Source organism: Pezoporus flaviventris, unplaced genomic scaffold (genome assembly GCF_033815535.1).
Source record: "Pezoporus flaviventris isolate CSIRO_AGI_PZ_B2104156 unplaced genomic scaffold, CSIRO_AGI_Pfla_v1 ptg000002l, whole genome shotgun sequence".
Classification (NCBI taxonomy): Eukaryota; Metazoa; Chordata; class Aves; order Psittaciformes; family Psittacidae; genus Pezoporus; species Pezoporus flaviventris.
This window is the reverse complement of record NW_026892550.1, coordinates 8,493,993-8,513,965: the sequence shown is the minus strand read 5'-3', so window position 1 is coordinate 8,513,965 and position 19,973 is coordinate 8,493,993. Positions and strand designations below refer to the sequence as shown.

Here is a 19,973-nt window from a genome sequence, read left to right as displayed (position 1 = left end):
GCCTTAGAGAGAAGTTAGTCTTTCATATAGTCTTGGTAATAGGAATCTCCTATACATGCCTTTTCTTAACTCCATGTATGCTTTTCATTTGATTATCACTTTGTGCCCTCCTGAGGGGCTCGAAACAAGCCCATCTCTTCTTTACCTAAAATCTGAAATATGTCACTGTTTGAACCAGAGGCTTTTTTCCAAAGTAGTGTGTATCATTCAATAATAGATGTAACACTTTCAAGAGTAAGCTATTTTGAGCAGTTTTATTCTTTATCCATAAATTGCCATCAACCTTTTGAAGCATATATCCCCTCCTCTGTCAAACTCCCTCTGGCTTTTTCAAGGATTCCTTAAATGGGTCCATTTGTTAGCAGCAGAAATGGCAGGAGAGATTCCTGCAGCCCTTTTGTTAGCAAAGTTCTCTTGAGGCTTTGGCCATGTGAGGATTATGAAGGACTGAAGCTATGAGGGCTCATTTAGCAAGGCTCTTAGTCTCCCAAGAATTGTGTCTCTGCTTGGGTAGCCCCTTCACCATCTCTGCCATTTGCCACTTTTGAGGCATCAAGTTGGTCCTCTGTGCCAGGTAGAAAAGAAGTTTGCAGCTGTAGCAGGACTAGTTATCCGTTCTTCTGAAAGTCCTTTGGAATGGCTGTTGAACAAAGAATAAAGAGGAAGAAAATAGAAATACAGGTAGCAGTGATATTTGATGCAGGAGAAATATTCTTTTCCCAGGCAGTGTCATGGCAGTAGGCAGTGAACTTGAGCTGTAGCAGCTGTATGGATCCCAAGTTGTACAAATCGATCCAAGGTAGGTTCAAGGAACTGTTCTTTTTTTCACAGTGTAACTCGTAATTGATTTCTCTCCTTGCACTGTTTTACTCAGCCGGACAAGGAAGATTAGGAATGTTATCTCTGGGATATGTGCCATCCGGTTACCTTGAATGTACTTAAGAGTTTACAGGGGTATAAATGTGATGCATTTGGAGGTCAAGGCTGAGACTACACAGCCTTGAGTGCTTGCATCTATTGTGCTTCTGATACATTTACTCAAAAGGAAGTGTTTTGGACAATACCACTAGTAGCATTTCAGAACTGTACAAAAGCTTGCAGCCTGAGAAGATGAGATAAAATAAATAGAGAATACTGGTATTTGGGAATCAGTCTATTTCTGATACAAATTGCCATTGGTGAGCTAGTGGGGCAGGGAGAAGAGAGAAGTGAGAATGGCAAGGGAATGGGTGCTTGGGCAGCAAGACATGGAACAGAGAAGACATGGCAGGCAGGACAGAGCAAAGGTAAACTACTGGAGATGAGAGAAGGGATGTCCATGGATGAATGGGCATGTGACAGGGGAAACAACACGCTTGCTACAGCAAATCTGAAAAATGATTCATTCTTGGGGCATCTGAGAGTTCGTGGACTCTGATTTGAGCTTGGAAATGAAAGCACAAGAGCTGAAATACTGAAAGTATGCACAAAAAAGCAGTCTGGAGATTAATAAAAATCTGAGTATTGACAGTAAGGAATGTTCCAAATCGTGAAGATCTCTCACATCAGTAAAGAAGACCTTTATAAATGAATTTGAATAAATCATGTGTGAATACCATAATTACAGAAAAATTAGATGATCAGCATGACTTTGAGTAGCCTGCAAACTGTGGAGGGAGAAAGCAGGAGTTCTAGCAAGAAGGCAATTACAGTAGTCCAAGCATGAAATCACCAAAGAATAAATGTTTTCCTTACAAGATTTGCTGAAATTACAGCTTAAGGTAGTATCTGTGGCCATGAAATAGATAAAGCAATAAAACCTTGCATTCCTTCTGTGAAGATATATTTTTCTTTCTCGGGTGTCCTTACTATTTAACTCTTTAGCGACAGTAAATTCTGTGTGGCAATATTTGCTGACATCCCATCTTCATGTGCTTGTCATCTGTTGAACAGTAGGTAGCTGGGCTGAAGGATTGGACTTGGCACGCTGAAGACATGGCCTCTGTATTTGTCAATCAATGTCTTCTTCCTCTTTTTAAATTCATTGTTCCAGGATAAGAATAGTACAAGAGTGACAGGACTTTGCTTTAGCTAGATTTTCAGCAGTCTGTGTCATCCAGGGTTTTGAAAGTTAAATTTAAGAATCAGGAATGAAACTTGCAGTTTTCTTTACTTTGTCAATTAATTTTCCAAGAGGGTTATATCATGACTATGCAGCGGGTGTTGTGCAGGATTATTGTAGGGTTGGTTTGCTTCTCGAGGGAAAAGAAATTATTGTGAAAGGAAAATAGCGGTAAGGCTGAAATGGAAATCTGAAAATGTAAATTCTGAATAGAAGGAAGAAAGTTCAAGACCATGAAGGACAATTTCAGTTGCTAAAACCAGGATCTGTTCTGTTCTTGCCTCAGGAAAAAATTGGCATCCGGCAGTCTGCAGTCTTTCCTGGTAACAGTCACTGCCAAGAGAAAACTAAACTGTCCAACCCCTCTTTCCTTCACCTGAACCCTCCAGAATTAATCTTCCTGTCCTTCTGCACCACACATTTCAGCTCTTTGTGCATTGTTTCCACTGGCTCGGCAGCTCCTACCTCACCCTGAGATAAGAGAACCAAAACTGTTCCCTCCTGACAGCTGTCACCTCTGCCCCCACTGGTGCTTGGGGCAAGGAAAGTGCCATTCACTAGAGTTTTGCGTTTGTTTATGGTACTGTATAAATGTTTTCTTATAAAAGCGTAGCTGGTAATTTTGCTGAAAGCTCTTGGCATCACATTAGAGTAGGGGTTTTATAGAGATTTTCACAGTAAAAGATAACCGTTTCTTTATTTCTTCTTCTGACTTTCTGCTTCATTTCCATCCTTACTTATTCGATAAGGGGAAGTTTTCTCATACTGCAAAAGAAGAGATGAATTCAGCATTAGGTGCAGTGTAATGTGGGGCTACCCAGCGTCATGTAGCCCTGGTTTAAAGCAGGCGACGAAGCATTCCATACACTCAAGAGGCTTTTCAAAAAACCGGTTGGGATTGGTTTCTGTGTTTTGTAGACATTTCTGTTAGACCTTCTGCTTATGAGTAATTTTTGAGTAAAAGGAAAGAGCAGCTATTCATGGGATGCTAAACAAATATCTACTTTAGTACATAGTTCAACATGAAAGTCTTTGAAAACAGCGCTGAGCTGTCATTGATAGGAGACAATGACACTAAGGTTCTTTGAGATGTCACATGTATAAATACTTTATATTTAACTAAATGATTACTTAATAGCCAGCTTTTGTTTATATTATATTTTTTCATCATATTATTTTATTTCTATTGATGTCTTTTTTAAATCTAATGACCTCAGTCACATTGTGCACATTGCCTGAAGTGTGACTACCCTGCTTTGCCAAGTATTCACATATACACTGTTGCTCTCATTTTCTTCAGTCTTAACTGGATTCTCATAGAAATTATTTTATTTCTGTCTTAGAAATCTAAAAAGTTACTTTCTTTTTTTTTCTTTTTTTCTTTTTGTAAAAAAAAGAACGCTGTTTTTTTCCAAACTCATTTTCTCTTGACATTTTGGTAGCTTTATTTAATATTCATTCCTTTGCCTTAGTTATTTTCTCCTGTAATAAGGTGACAGAACTGGATATAGTGTCATGGTTAAGCACCAAAATCATAAAGAGTTTACAAGTGTAAGTCCCTGTGACTAGATGCCATTTCATGTGTAGTCCCAACAACTGCCTTTAAGCTGCCATATCATATTGCAAACTAATCTTCTTCTGTTTGCTAAGCTTAGTTCAGTGTTCTTACTTCCTGCTTTATTTCTTCTGTTTAATATTAGTGATAAATTGTTTTCCCCAGCTGTGCTTCCTTTTTTTTGTCTGAGAAAGAAGTTTGGAGTGAAGAAAAGTGAAAGCAAGCTGCTGCAATATCCGTGCCTGGAACTCTTAAGAAATGAATGCAGAATGTTGATTCTTATGTTATTACTGTTGAATATTTAAGTGGATCTATCTACATAGATAAATTAGCCTTATATACAATAATATACATGAGCTGTGTGCAGGATACGTCCTGCTTCGTATGTGTAACTGCTTAAATTCTATCTGATTCTCTGTTCTGTGTTATGCTTCACCCTGGACAAAATGCTTCTGAAATAATTGTTTATATTGTTTCAGTCTTTCATTGACTCTCATCCAGATCTTGGAAAGCCATTTACTGTTTTTCTTCTTTTTTTTTTTTTTTTTTTACCTTTATTTCAGGAAATCATTCCTCATAAAAGTCAAAGTAGAAAAGCAGATCACAGCTTGTGCACATTCATAATTTTAGAATAATAGAATCATAGAATAGTTAGGGTTGGAAAGGACTTTAAGATCATCAAGTTCCAACCCCCGCTGCCATGGGCAGTGACACCTCACACTAAACCATGTCACCCAAGGCTCTGTCCAACCTGGCCTTGAACACTGCCAGGAATGGAGCGTTTACAACTTCTTTGAGCAACCCATTCCAGTGCCTCACCACCCTCAGAGTAAAGAACTTCTTCCTTATACCCAGCCTAAACTTCCCCTGTTTAAGTTTTAACCCATTACCCCTTGTCCTGTCACTACAGTCCCTAGTGAAGAGTCCCTCTCCAGCATCCCTATAGGCCCCCTTCAGATACTGGAAGGCTGCTATGAGGTCTCCACGCAGCCTTCTATTCTCCAGGCTGAACAGCCCCAACTCTCTCAGCCTCTCTTCATATGGGAGGTGCTCCAGTCCCCTGATCATCCTTGTGGCCCTTCTCTGGACTTGTTCCAACAGTTCCATGTCCTTTTTATGTTGAGGACACCAGAACTGCGCACAATACTCCAGGTGAGGTCTCAGAAGAGCAGAGTAGAGGGACAGGATCACCTCCTTCGACCTGCTGGTCACGCTCCTTTTGATTTTGGGCTGCAAGCTCACACTGAAGCCGGCTAGTGTTCATTTTCTCATTGACCAGCACCCCCAAGGCCTTCTCTGCAGGGCTGCTCTGAATCTCTTCTCTGCCCAACCTGTAGCTGTGCCTGGGATTGCTCCAACCCAGGTGTAGGACCTTGCACTTGTCATGGTTAAACTTCATGAGGTTGGCATCAGCCCACCTCACAAGCGTGTCGAGGTCCCTCTGGATGGCATTCCTTCCCTCCAGGGTATCAGCCGAACCACACAGCTTGGTGTCATCGGCAAACTAAAAGTTATCTAGAATTTTAATCTTCCCCATGGTGTTTTGCGCTTTTATACCCTATAGCCAAAAGGCAGTGACTGACCACCTCAGAGTGGTGGGGTACAGCATGTTGATTAGTATTGAGTTGAGAGATTACTGTTACTGAACTTTCAGATGCATATTTTGTCCCACCATATTAAAATCTCCTGGCCAGCTTATTGATTATAAAATAGAAATGATGCAAAAATTAACAATTTTGTGTCTCATTTTTTCTACAGGATTTACAGATAATCAGTACAGATGAAAACCAGGTGTTTGTGGCTGTTCAGGAGTGGTACCAGACAGACACATACAACCTGTACCAGTCTGACCCGCAAGGTGTTTACTACTCTATCCTTCTGGAGAATGTCCGAAGCACAAAGCAGCCAGAAGAGAATGTCCTGATAGATATTCTGGAGGTAGGTCTTTATCTTTTCCAATGCATGTAGTCTATGTGAAGTTTAAATTATTTTTATTCTGGTTATGAGTATAATTAATTTTACATTAATATATTTTCACAGTTATCTTTCATGTAAAAGGACTTACCAGTAGTTCATTACTACTTACATGTTTCCCTCTTTCTGTGCTAATGTGCTGTGTGCTCTAGGAACTCGATACTTGGTAAGATGTTCCACAGATGTGCAAAACCACAATTAGCTGAGGGTCTTTTTCAAGGTACTGAAAAGTGAAGCTGGCAGCAGAATTTATTATTGAAGCATGAAGTTACACAGCTGCCTGCATAGAGCTTTTTTCCTCTAGGTGACTTAGTGATACACTTCCTGACTTAGAGCAGCACATCTTTTAGCCAGTTGGGTCTTAAAAGGTGATCCTGTGAGCCTTGCACTCCATGTGTCAGCTCTATCAAGTGGAGAACTGACAAAATTAGATACTGAACAGCAAATCCACTTGCTTTCAGTAGGTATCTTGTGCCAACAGCATTTGGTATGAGACAAACTCTCCTGTAAACAAATTTATTTTGGATTTTAACATCAGCGTACTTGGCAAAGTAAAAGACTGAAGAGCATAGTGTTTTGGAAGAGTAGCACAAACTGTTCTCAATTCCATCTGTTGATGATGACATTTAAATGTAATAAGGTGTACATTTCTTCTTGTTCTGTTCTTTCTTGCAGCACATAGGACTGGCCATTATCAGAATATTAAAATAATGGATCTTAGGTCTGACCCAGTTTGTCCACTGTTACACTCTAATCTGCATGGTGTTACTTAATTAAAAAAAAAAAATAAAAATCTTTATAAGGGCACCAGATTTCTTTGGATACAAATCATATGCTCACAGAGTTGTTAAATGGCTGTAATTAGACTCTTCTTGGTGAGGGATAATGATAGCAATTTTTTCCCCCTTATGTCTTCTATCTTTGTTGATCTTTTTCTTTCCAAATGGCTGTAGTAAACCAAAAAAGGTTTATCATTATCACCGATTATTGTCTGGACTCTACCATTTTATAAATGAGGCTTCCTAATGAGGGAAGCTTTACATTGTGTGTAGCCTCATTCCCACAAGGTGATTTATTGAGAGCATTAGTTTGCATCTCTTTGCTCCTGGTCACTCCTGCATGATACAAAGCTAAAAGGTAGTCAGGTACAATTTCTACTCCCTATGTCACATGTACCACATAATTTCAAGTAAGTTTGTACAGAGATGCCACCTCTGGCTGTCCTTTTGTCTGCAAAAAATTTTCACTTAATTCAGTTTCACTGGTGATTTCAGAATGTCATAGTCTTACTGAGGGCATATTTGATAATGCACAAGAGAGGGAGATATCCTAGATTATTGTGTGTGCTGGATTAATATGTACAGTTGCATTAAAAAGTAAATGTGCACATGATAATTGAAAGACAGTACACATGGAGCCATACAATTAAATTTTTAAAGCTAGGTTTGGAACAGATTTGCATTATAGGAGAGCCCTTATTTTCGCTTACAATAAGAAAGCCTACAGCTTTCTTTAGATAGCTTATACAATAAACAATTAGCATTCATCTTCTTTACTAGGATGTGATCAAGTACTCATGTACAAGTAATGTATGGGTTGTTTGCACAGTACAAAATAGCTAATAAATATAACATATTGCAGTTCTTGATGGGGTGTTTTTTGGTCTAGTCTAGGTTTTCTCTCTGGGCATTTTAATGCAAGTATCCCCTCTTGGGAAGAGGAATCTTTAGTGCAGCACAAAGACAACAACAGTCCTCAATAGCTGACAATTTCTCATTCCAGCAGTGCATAATTCTACTTAAAATTTGTGCTGTTTGCCTTTGTTATCTTCTGCTGACCTCAGTCATTTATGTATACACCTGCCACAAAAATCTTCTAGAGTTTTCTACCGGTCTGCATTAATTTTCTTTTACGTGCTTTATCTTTTTTATATCGTATTTCTTTTCATGTTGTGCGTGTGAAAGAGGAGTAATTCACATATACTTGTTCAAACAAGGAAAGAAAAAGAAAGGAGAAGTATTAAGTGGCTGTTCAAAAGGAGCATGTCCTTGAAATTTTATCAAGTGATGCCACAGTAAGCCAGTCACAAATTCGATATAGGCATATTTACAAAATGGGCATACTAATGTAGTTCTTCTAGACTGGATCTTGCTGTGACTCCTCATATAGATAAGAGCTACACAAGTCACAGTACACATTATTCATGCTTTATTTCCCAAACAACAAATCGTATACATTTACATTTTAATCACAAGCTTATAATGTGTAGCACTGTTTTTTGTCTTTCAGTAACTGCTTCTGGTAAACGCTGTTGGGACATCTGAACTGTGCTTCTTGCTACCAATAACATAGAATGTTGTTTGGCTGTAAGCTAAATAATGTAACAGTACGGCAATTAATGTGTCATAAATTACATAGTCATGGCAGAAAATCTGTTTAGAAGATAGGTTTGTAAGGTGCAAAGTGCTTTTTTAAGAGTACTAGGGAAGACATAACACCTGAACTGTTGTGGAAAATAGGTGCTCTGAGAAATAATCCAAAAATCCAAAGAAAATCCAAAGAAAAACACTTTTGAATTTCCTCATGTTTATCTGTCTTGGGCAGCTACTGGACTGTTCATCTGAGTAACTGAATGCTCCACAGGGTTGAAATGTCTTCATTTCCATAGCAACTTATTATTAATGTCACTCTTTTTCCCTTCTTGGTAGGAAGATTAAAATCTCCCAATTTTAGATTAGGGAACTAAGTCAAGGAGGAGAAAGTACAGAAGCATTTGGGTGCCTCAACATCACAGCTGAATCCAGAAGGTAGATATGGCATACAGCATTTACAGAAAGAGTCAGGCATGTATGTATGTCAGTCACAGGACAAATAACAGAAAATCCTACAGAGGCGGTGGAATATTTTAAAGCTGCCGTTTTTTACACACCATAATTTCATGGTAGTTAGATTTTTAGGCTAGTGCACCACTCCAAAAATTCTGAACTTGCTCTGTGGATAGATGCCTGAAACTTTTGTACTATTTCAAGCATTTCATTCAAAATACAACTGCTGAAGTGCCGATTGGCTTTTATCTTATAGAGCAGCAGTGAGAGAAATTAAATGAGATATTGGAAGAAATTTTTTCATAAGCTTTCTGTGTCTGATAGATTCAAACATTTATGTCCCATATTGTAGAGAGGAAAGGTTATCCTAGTGCTTGGTTAGCTGGGAGTGGGAATGGAGAAAAAATTGAGCCTGACTCCCATTTGATGATTATATGAAATATTCATTAAACAAGAATGAGAGGAAAAAAAAGAGAGGAAACAAAAGTATTCATGATGCAGCACTGTTTTTGCCATCCACGAATGAAGATGGAAACCTCAGTTGTAGTCCCTGATCTAATTATTGCTTAAATATTTAATGTTGTGTTCACTGGAAGGAAGATGCACAGAAATTGAACTCCAAGTCTACACCCCCACATAAATGTTTGAACTGCCAAGCTCTTCAGTCATATTCATGGCTATGCCATCTCTGGAAGGTACAATACGTAATAAAGCCCTAGCAAGATGAAAATGCTTTGAAAATAAAGAAAGCAAGTTCCTCATTTCTTCCCTCCTCTTCCTTTTCTCACCTGCACTGCAAAGCAGTTGATTTTTATAGTGTGTTTGACTTGGAGGTGATTCTGAGCTTCCTGAACCCTGGATAAATAAGCCAACCGCACATGCATGTGGTTTAAGGAAGGAAGTGCTCATGAGAGTGTGGGGTATTAAAATGTCTATACAGAACTTAGTTAGCTAACATTATATTTCCAAGTTCAAGGCTGTTACCATAACCAGCAGAACATTTTTATTCTCTGTAGATTTGGGTCAGGTGCTTAGGAAAAAAGGTATCTTTATAAACAATAGTTATTGTATCTGTAGTATGCTGGAAGGGATGCCTTCTCTTCAACCTAAATGCAAACTTTTGCAAATGAATGTCAAAGGGAGTTAATAACAGGTAGTTGGAAGAAAAGGGAATGGTAAGTATTTAAAATACAAAATAAAAAGTAAGTACAGGAATGAATCACATCAGCAAGAGGCAAGTATTTCTGATCATGCAAAGAGCTGGCTGTCTTGTGCATTTATTTGTAATGAATGCATCAGTTTGACTACATGTCAACACATTAGCAGGTTAGAGAGCTGTACTGTGTTGGAAGTGGTGTATGTGTTGATATGCATTGTCAAGTTATTTCTCAAAAATCCCAGAAGCCTCATAAATAATTGCAAGGGAAACAAGAGCACTCTTAAGGAAACCTTTAGATTTAATCCAAGATCTCATCTCATGCCATTAGGTGGAATTTTAACACAAAATAACTTCTTATGGCTAGAGCTAAGCATACTAAGGTGCGATTACTGCAACTTGCAACAATTAGAAAACTAGTTGTAATAGTTTTCTAATGGGATTGTTTTGAAATAAAATAACTAAGTTTGCCCAAGGGAAGAGAGACACTGTAAACCTTTTTCTTTTTCCCCAGAGGTTAAACAAGTGAAGGGAAGCTAAACGTGTAAACTACATGTAATTTGATCAGCCTTCTGACACTGAATGAACTGTGTATCCTTTTGAAATCCATATAGAAATAAAAATCAGTTAGTAATTTTCCTCCTCTTCCCCCTTTCTCACTTTCCTCTTATCCTTTTGTCCTATTTTTTTTTAAGGTACCATTCACTTTCCGAGTGGAGAACCTACCTGATGTACACAGTCCAGAGCCACAAAAGAGCAGTAATCAGGGATAATCCTTGTAAAAAAAAATGTGTATGTGCCGGTCATTAGCTCGCGCTCTCTCTCTCTCTCTCGTGTGCTTCAGGTCAGAGGTGTAAAAGGAGTCTTTTTGGCCAACCAGAAAATTGATGGGAAAGTTACAACTCTGATAACCTACAACAAAGGCCGTGACTGGGATTTTCTAAACCCTCCAGACATCGATATGAATGGCAAGCCGACAAACTGCAAACCTGTAAGTGGCTCTTTTTACCCGTCCTTTCTTTAAAGTGCACAAGGATTATTTGTATACGTGCAGTACTTCCAACAGTCTGAGAGCTTTGTGCTGTTTACAAAATACCAGGCAAATCTACTTGCATTGCATAAGCTGTGGTTTCACAAGTGATTAGCCCAGCCATCTTGTAGAGTGAGTAGTCAGGACTCTGTTGCACTGCATTTTGTATTTTAGATCACTTTGACACAAAGAGGACATTTTTTCTTGTGCCTCAACCACACAACCCAGTTCAGAATAATCATGACAACAGTCATTTGTGCCTTGAGAATAAGGGGCAGATCATCTGGATATAAGAAGCTTACCAACACCTTTTCTCTTTTCATCTTTCTTTCATATTTTTGTTTCATCTTAAACTAAGGTAACCCCTTGGCTCCAGCTAAAAGGGAACTTGTGACAGTTGCTTGGAAATAACAACACAGTTAACTGCATGAAAAAGTCTTTTTGTAAGATGATTTTATTTCAGTTGTGCAGCTACCTATAACATTTTGTTATTTGTGAGACTATAGTGAAAACCTTGTCTTTTTCTCACCAATTCTCTCTTCCTGGAGACTCCCAAGCTCTGCATTGCTGGGTGAAATAAATGCTTTTAGTCCTGCCACTGCCAGAGCTCTGCTTTGATCCCCCTGCACATAGCAGAAGTGGATGGTTGGAGCTGCTGGCTGCCTTTTGAAGAGTTCAGGACTGTGCTACATGGTTCAAGCCTGCAGGGCCTGATCCAGAATGCTCTGAGATGAATGGAAAAATCGCAGTGGCAGCAGCTTGCAGGCAGTGCTGGCAGCCCACTCCTGGTCAGATTGCTGCGAGCAATATGACCTTTGAGTGCCACTGCATGAAGAGCAAGAAGCAGTAATTTGCTTAACAGGGAGAGATGATGGGGTGTGTCCAGAAGTCTTCATGCTATTTTTCATACCACTTTTTTTCTAGGAAAAAAAGAAAATTTCAGTACAAACAGTTGGTTTTAATCATCATTTACCAATTGCCTGGAACCAACAAACACGCAATGCTTGTTGCTGTTGGTTAACATTTTTAAGCAATTATTCTGTCAGAAGGGGTTTTTATACAATAATTTCATCCTGACTTATTTGAGTTTGGAAATCTTTTTGTTGAGACAGTGGCACACTACGCAGACATCACCAGAGATTCTCATGAGAAAGCTAAGGCTGATATTTCAGACTGGGATGGGAAACAGCTATTCTCTTTCTCTATGAAGACAAGTTTGCTGAAACTGCTCTCTGAATGGGCTTTCATTACTGTAGGAGCATAATTGTTACACATCATTTTTAACACCTGTTTTCTTCTTCCCCCAAAAGCCTGACTGCTACCTTCACCTCCATCTCCGCTGGGCAGATAATCCCTATGTATCAGGAACAGTGCACACGAAGGACACTGCACCAGGGCTCATAATGGGGGCAGGTAAATGCAAGACATTATTTTTAACGATCTGAGATGTAGCAGTGGTTCTTTGTAGATCTAGTCTTTTGGCTTATAACAGTACCTTGCTATAAACATTGCTGAAATAAGGCTTTCCCTGCAGAATAATCCTGTATGGAATCTTCATGGGATCTTCCAGTATCTGAAGGGGGCCTCCAAGGATGCCAGAGAGGGACTCTTCATTAGGGACTGCAGTGACAGGACAAGGGGCAATGGGTTCATACTTAACTGGGAGATGTAGTTTGGATATAAGGAAGACGTTCTTTACTATGAGGATGGTGAGGCACTGGAACAGGTTGTCCAAGGAAGCTGTGAAGGCTTCATGCCTGGAAGTGTTCATTGCCAGGTTGGATGGGGCTTTGACCAACCTAGTCTAGTCAGAGGTGTCCCTGCCTGTTGCAGAGGGATTGGCAAAACGTGATCTCAAGGTCCCTTCCGAGCCAAGCCATTCTATGACTCTATCTCTTAATCAAACAATATAATAAAAGTTGATTGAAGTCTGAGAACTATGTCTTCTATGACAAATCTGTAACAGTCATCTGGATACATTATGCTTCTCTGCTGTGTAGTATCTCCTTCCCCACTAGTGGTGGTAAGTAGTAGTAATGGTGGCGGAAGGACTTTGTGTGCATTGCAGGGTTTTTTTTTCCTCTGGAAGCAGGGCCTCCAGCAGCATGAATAGCCCAGCAAATCCAATAAACTGATTTAATGGTGGTCAGGCCTTTTTAATTTAAGCCTAGATACAGATAATTTGTCTTATAATTTTTATTAATTCCTTTCTGGCGAAAGAGAGATGACATAAAAGAGGCAAACGTGTCTCTGTTAGGAGCAATGCTGGTTGTGGCGTCTCCATTATAACATACATATGGATGAAGCCATGGTACTGTGAAGTGGCATTTAATAAAAGAAATTCCACTGCAGTGTTGACTACTCATCAAGAAAAATATTCACATAACTCTTTTTTACTGTGTACCCTTGTGATTCAGCTATTCATTTAATTTTCTGTTTCGTTTCAAAATTATTGAAATCTTAACTGTTCTAAGAGCCTTTTTAAAATTGCAGTATTTTATTCTTATGTGATGGATTATGTTTAGGTGAAGTACACACCATGTACTGCTTCTGTTTCCATAAAAATATATCTGTTTTTAATCAATAATGGTTTCTGCCTTACCTTACACTAGTCTCTTATAAATGGCTTACTAAATTGAAAATTTCCTGAGAATGTAAAGGTGGGTATATTTGATGTTTAAAGAGAATGACAGCTGCCATTACTTCAATATGACTGAAGATTTCAGGCTTCCCCCTAGTTTATGTGTAGCTTAAAGTATTTTACTGGAGGCAGACCTCCCTAGTGAAAAGCTGCTATGTTTTTATTGACATGAACAAGACTAAGAATTTATGCAATGCCCTTGTAGATACATTTCTATTAGGTATTTAATTTATGAATTTCAGTATTAAAAAAATTACTCCAATCTTGGGATTGTTCTTATTACATAAATTTACTCCTAATGTAGGTTCTTAATTTTGGCCTAATCATATTGTATCAGAATGTCTTCTAGTAGCAAATTAAGCAGTGAGGTTTAATTAATTAGTCCATTACTTCTATTTCATTTTTCTCTCTCTTTGCATTATAATCTGCTATCAGTGGTGAATTGATATTCATTGAGATGTTGGGTTATTTTCCTTTGGTGTGGAGTTTTGTGGAGGTTTTTTAAGCATACTGTTCTGTGAGACTATATTAGGAATGGCAGGTTGGAGAAGAGTATTTTTCCCTCAATTCCTGCCTATAATGGGGTTAGATTTTATCACTGTGACATATTCATACCATGCCAAGTGCATAAACTTGTTGACTGGTTTCCTCAACATGAACATGAGGGAGTCTTTCTGATGAAATCTAGATATCACTAAAAACTGAACTGTATTTTAAATCTGACTTGATTGTGGAGCATCCTATAATGTAATGGATGTGAAAGAAAGGCACCCTCACTCCTAGGTTGCTAAAAATCTGGTAGGGTTGGCATTAAAGTGGGAAAAGCTTGCCCGAGATTAGTTCAGTACGTCCTTTCTCTGGTAGAAGGTCATATGGTTGCAAACACAGCCAAGGGACTTACTTTGGACTCTTGAACATATTGAAGAGCAGTTGCATCTCCTTGCCAGCAGATGACCTGAATCAACTCTGATTTTGACTTAGTTTACATTATTTGGATGCTCGGGTGATCTGGATTCAGTGTATATGTTCAGTCTTATCTGGCAAACCTGATATCCTTGTAAACTTACACATCTTATCAGGTATACTTTACATACAGTGAGCTTCAATTTCTTCTGGCCTGCTCCTTGAAACTGATAATGCTATGCAAATCAACAGACATACTAGGTTCTTTACCCAAAAAGAAATCAGATTATTTGGGCCACATCACACACTGCTGGAATTTTACTGTTATATTTAGGGAGAGCACATCTTGAAATGACAAGATGACAAAGATTGGTGAATGTCGTTTGATCACACTATGTCTAGGAGCCATCAGAGCCTTGTGCTATGAAAAACAGAAATATGCATTCTGAGGGTGAACTACATATTTGCCAACAGAGAGAGGGAAATAAACTCTGGCAAAATACTGTACAGCAATCGTATTAATAGGAACATGTACAATTCTGATCATCAATTTTCAGGACCAGTGAGTAGGTGCTAAGAAGGACTACTTGGAAGTTAATGGAAATAACAAATATTTATAAGAGGAACCCCATTAACTGAGAATAGTAAAGGACAATACAGAATGTGATTTTTTTTTTAACTTGAAAGTGTAACCATGAGATAGAAATAAGTGATGTAAACAAGTGGAAAAGAACTAGAAACTAGAAATCAGTTTCTAAACATAAGAGCCATGAAGTTCATCCTCTCAATGAAAGCACTGTGGCTATCAGTCAAAAAGCAGAAACCCCTCCCACCCAAGCAAACAAACAACTCTTGGACATGGAGTTTAGCCACTTTATAGGAAGCTTACGCAACACAGCTGCTCGTGGTAATGGAAAACCTGGCCTGTGACTTGAGGACAGTTTTGATGCTGTGCTTGAAAATCGAATCACAGAGACTACTGAGTATTGTTTTAATTTAAAAAATAGTTAAATGGGTCACAGCATGAATGCCTAGAGGATATGAGAAAAATGCAATAATAGAATTTTAACATTGCATCTTTTAAAACTCATGTTTACAAATAAAATTTCCACTCTATTAAAGTTGCATAAATAGTTCCAAGGAATGCATATTTTTAGCTTATGTATATATAAATTGTGCAGACAGAATATTAAATTTTATAGCTGCATATTAAAGTGCTCTTTTAAATAACTGTTTTGCTCCCTTTAAGAAATGTAATAGGATTTTGCATTTATATTTGATTTTTGTACATTTTAATCTTGGCAACAGCTTCTATTTCTCACAGCGTCAGCTATGAAATGTGTGTCAATTGATGTGCAAATTTTTACTATAAACTTGTGAAGGACTTTCTATGCAAAATACTTAGAGAAGTGTAGATTTTTCAGGTGCTAGTTTACAATAATTGTCTGCTTAGCTTCCAATCCAGATGGCAAATCAAGCAAGCAGTAAATTCTGCACACTCACACAAATTGAGGGAGTGCTGGGAAAGTTCAGTTTCTTTTTTGTTATATCAGGCTGAAATACATTGTGATAAATTTCTATGATTTTTCACAAAAGTAACATTCCAGGATGCCACTGTTAAAAGGGTGAGGGATCAGGGAGATGATTTCCTAGTGCATTCTGGAGTGAAGATCCTGCAGTTCCCTTAGGTTTTTCTCATGTCAGCATGTTCCCCCATTCTGATGGTGTGAATCACATCTTCAGCTTGCCAGGCAAAAAATGTCTATCCTGGGACATTTAAACGCAAATTGGTTGTATGTTTGTTCTACACTGTGACTACAAGTTTACAGATCATGAAATTTTAGCTTATTGTGCATTGACTGAAGGGGTGTTATGACTGCATTAATTAAGAGTAATCTAGCCAAGGCAGATCTCTGTCTTTGGAGTAGATTTCTGCTTGTATGCTAAATTTAAGTGGCTGGAAAAGATTTTCCGTATTAGAAGGACTATCGATCATCGAAGTGTTGCATACGGGGATTGTTTCTTCTCACAGTAAGCATATCTAAAATCATGTATAAAAACATGGGTAAATGCAATGATAAGTAGTGCTTAAAACATGTAAATTAATAATCAATTGTAAATTAATCTCCCATATTTGTGTGCACCCAAAATGCCTGAGCAAAGACAATCTTTTAATTGCTCTTGAGATCTGTATGTGTTTTTCACAGCTGCACCACCTTTCAAGAGGGCTTGGCTGGCCACCAGTTGTTACCAAATACATTGCTTTCTTTCCCATCCCTGTGCTACCAACTGCTAAGATGGCATGTGCAAAGTTGCAGGTAACTTGGAAGAAATATGTTGAACAATAATTAGTACCCCAGTATTCCAGTTTTTGGGACTGCTACATTTGCAGGGATGGAACGTGGGATTTTACCCAGTTACTTTGAAATTAGCCTTTATTCAGGACAAGTAAAAAAAGCAAAAGAGCATTTTATATATCCTAGAGCATGGTTGGAAAAGGTTTATAAGAATGTAAGCAACAGAAATGAAAAATGACTGTGCTTAATCAAGAAGTCCAAAGTGCAGGCCAAAATGTTTCCTTTTGTTTCTTAAATTGAAGAAAGAAGGTGTCAGAATGTAACATGCAGAGTCAGATTGGCTCAGGCCAGGAATCCATCTAGCAGAGTGTCCTGGCTTTGTTTATGACAAAAGCCTTTAGGGGAAGTGTTTAAGAATAATTCATGATTCTCCAGGTCATGCTTTGGGAGAAGGCACATGTGAGACTGTAGGCAGCACCAGGTTTACTTCTTCTACCCTATGCAGCTCAACTAAAGTATCATACCTTGGCCTTCTACCCTCAGACACATCCGTCATGACCAGGGGCATGCTGCATGCATCCTCAGTTTCATGACATGAAAACGCCATTTTCATGACCTATAACATAACTCTCATATCAGATAATTTGAACTGGGGATTTGGGAGGAGCCTCACAAAAATACATCTTATGGCCATGGCAGCACTACCTGAGGAGAGCTGGGGCTGAGTGCTATGTATTGCGAACACGATGGGGTCATGCCACCAGACCTCAACTGCAGACAGTCTGTGGCCTTCCCTTATTTCATATACATGTGGTGTTTGCAAATAATGCCATCCTTTTATACCGTACAAGGTATGAACCTCTAACAATGCCTTTAACAACAAAATAGTTAAAATTGGATGACAAAGCAAAGCTGAAGCACACGCAGCAATTGAAGGGTCTTCTCTCCTGTTCCTCTCATTTAGCTACAAAAGATTATAAAATAACATAAGGCAAACCTGAGAAGCTTCTGTATTACAAACAAAACTTCTTGAAACTAGATAGCAAGAGACTGCGTCATGTGTTGGAGGAGTTTCAGGCCATTTAGATCAAAAGTGATGTGAAAATGATACCATTTATAGTTTTGGCTAATGCAGCCTTGTCATGGTTTAACCCCAGCCGTCAACTAAGCATCACACAGCATCACTCACTTCCCCCTGCAGTGGGGTGTGGGGAAGGGTAAAAGTGAGAAAACTGTGGGTTGAAATAAGAACAGTTTAATAATTGAAATAAAGCAATAATAATAACAAATGTAATTAAAAGGAAAATAACAGAGACAAATAAAACCTAGGAATGACAAGTGATGCAAATGAAAACAATTGCTCAACACCAAGCAACCACCGCCCATTCAGTCTCCCAGCAGTGCCCCCCCCCGCCTGTCAATTTCCTCCCCAGCTTTATAAGCTGAGCATGACACCATATGGTATGGGATATCCCTTTGGTCAGTTGGGCTCAGCTGTCCTAGCTGTCTCCCCTCCCAGCTTCTTGTGCACCCCCAGCCTGCTCTCTGGGGAGGTGTGTGAAGAACAGAAAAGGCCTTGGCTCTGTGTAAGCACTGCTCAGCAGTAATGAAAACATCCCTGAGTTATCCACACTCTTTCCAGCACAAACCCCAAACTTAGTCCCTATTAGCTACTATGAAGAAAATTATCTTTACCCCAGCCAAAACCAGCACAAGCCTGCAGTTGATTACCCATTCCAGATGCAGTAACATTTTCAGGCTGAATTTGGATTGCTTTCAGTGTATTAGGTTGCCTTTACTTCTTACAGCAGATGGATTCTGAGATCTAACACAGACCCACTAAAGTGATAGAAAAGTTTCCATGTTGTAGTGGCACACCTGAGGAGTTATAGCAGATCTTTACAGCTGTAATAAGAAGCACAGATTTTGGTGTGATTCACCAGGCAAAGAGCACACTGATGTTTGTGGGTGTGCAGTACAGTTCGAGCACTTCAGCACATGCTGGGAATGGTACTTGCACACCGTAAATGTTGGCTTCTAGGTTTGGGATTGAGCATAATTTAGCTGTTTCTCACTTTCTGTATCAGTTGATAATGGTGTCAGTTATGCATGTGTTGGCTGCCACACTGACCACAAGTATGGTTCATAATTCTCAGTTAGGGCACAGAAACTTTCAGGCTGTCTCAGCTCTGAGTGCTTCTGTGACTTTGCAGTTGTTTGCAATGTTAATAATGTCAGGATTGTTTGCATTTCATTTGATGTGAATTGGAGCTGTTGTAAAGGGGTTTATGGTGTGCTATTACATGTGCTCTGTTTAGCTAGTTGGCTTAATCCAGTAACATGACACACTGCAAGGTAGCTAGAGGCTAAAGTTACATGCTTTGTTTTAAATCTCAAAAAGAACAGAATGTCCCAAATCTTTGAAGTTATTTTTATTAGAAAATAAAATATAAAGTATAAACAATATAACTCTTTAAACAGAAAAAACCTCATAACTCTTGTGTGACACATGTTGAATAGGAAGGTTTGCAAATAAAACTGTGATGAGTCTGTTAAGTTCTTTGAAGGCTTATTTTTATTCTGGTTCTACTTTTTCAGTGTAACTGATTTTACAAATATCCTTGGCTTAACAAACTTAGTCATACAGCCCTATGTGTTCCTATGGAAATCTCAGTCTGCCTGTTACCTCTTGAGATTTGGCTGTGTGGTTGCTTCCCACTGCAACTAGCCTCTGTCCTTTGCAGGAACCTACCTGTCTCCTTTGGTGGTACAGATTTCCTTCTCGCTGCCTCACCTGCTTTTTTATTTTCAATCCACCGATGCTCTTTTTTCAGCAAGATGTTGTCTGTAGTACCCTCATAGCAAACTGCAACTTGAAAGGTTTTATTCTCTCACACAGAAAGGGGTTTCTTATGTGCTTGAAGCCGTTTTCATAAAGTTTGTAAAACTATGTAATATAATAGGGTCTCCTTCAGAATCTGGTAATGGAAATTATAGCCTATATTAAGGCATGGAACACTGTCAGCAAGCAGAAGATCCTCCATGCACCCCTTCTGGGTTTTCATCCTTCACTTGGGGATGGACTACTTTCAAAAGCCAGGTACTTTTCCCCAAGGCAGTACACCAGCCTTTGTGCCAAGTTTTTCAGTTCTGTTTTTTTGGAAAGAATGGCATTTCTCTGTAGTTATAACTGAGTCCACCAACTCCTTTTGCTGACTTGCCAAGAAAAGGCAATAAAGGTAAAACCAAAACTAGAAGTCATGTCTGCCTTGTTACAGAGCTGCAATTATAAGCCTGTTGCTAATATCTTTTAGTCATTACCATATCAACTGGATATAATAGGCTTTCTAATGAAGTACAAGTTGATGCTGTTTAGTTTTGAGACCAGTCCTCCATTAGCTATGGCAATTTACCACTGCACTTTTAAAAGTACAAATCCATAACAATTCTCAGAATAAAGGCCTTTTCATGCAAGTAGATTTCAGTAAGCG

At 38.8% G+C, this 19,973-nt stretch overlaps 1 protein-coding gene across 8 annotated transcripts in view; it reads left to right on the top strand.

The window, feature by feature from the left end:
- SORCS2 (sortilin related VPS10 domain containing receptor 2) overlaps nt 1-19,973 on the top strand; it is a 546,630-nt gene that overhangs the window by 467,759 nt on the left and 58,898 nt on the right. For all 8 annotated transcript variants that reach the window (XM_061468482.1, XM_061468463.1, XM_061468473.1 and 5 more), the window contains exons 9-11: nt 5,415-5,594; nt 10,456-10,602; nt 11,952-12,054. In XM_061468482.1, the coding sequence (XP_061324466.1) occupies nt 5,415-5,594; nt 10,456-10,602; nt 11,952-12,054 (430 nt within the window). The remainder of the gene's footprint in view (nt 1-5,414; nt 5,595-10,455; nt 10,603-11,951; nt 12,055-19,973) is intronic.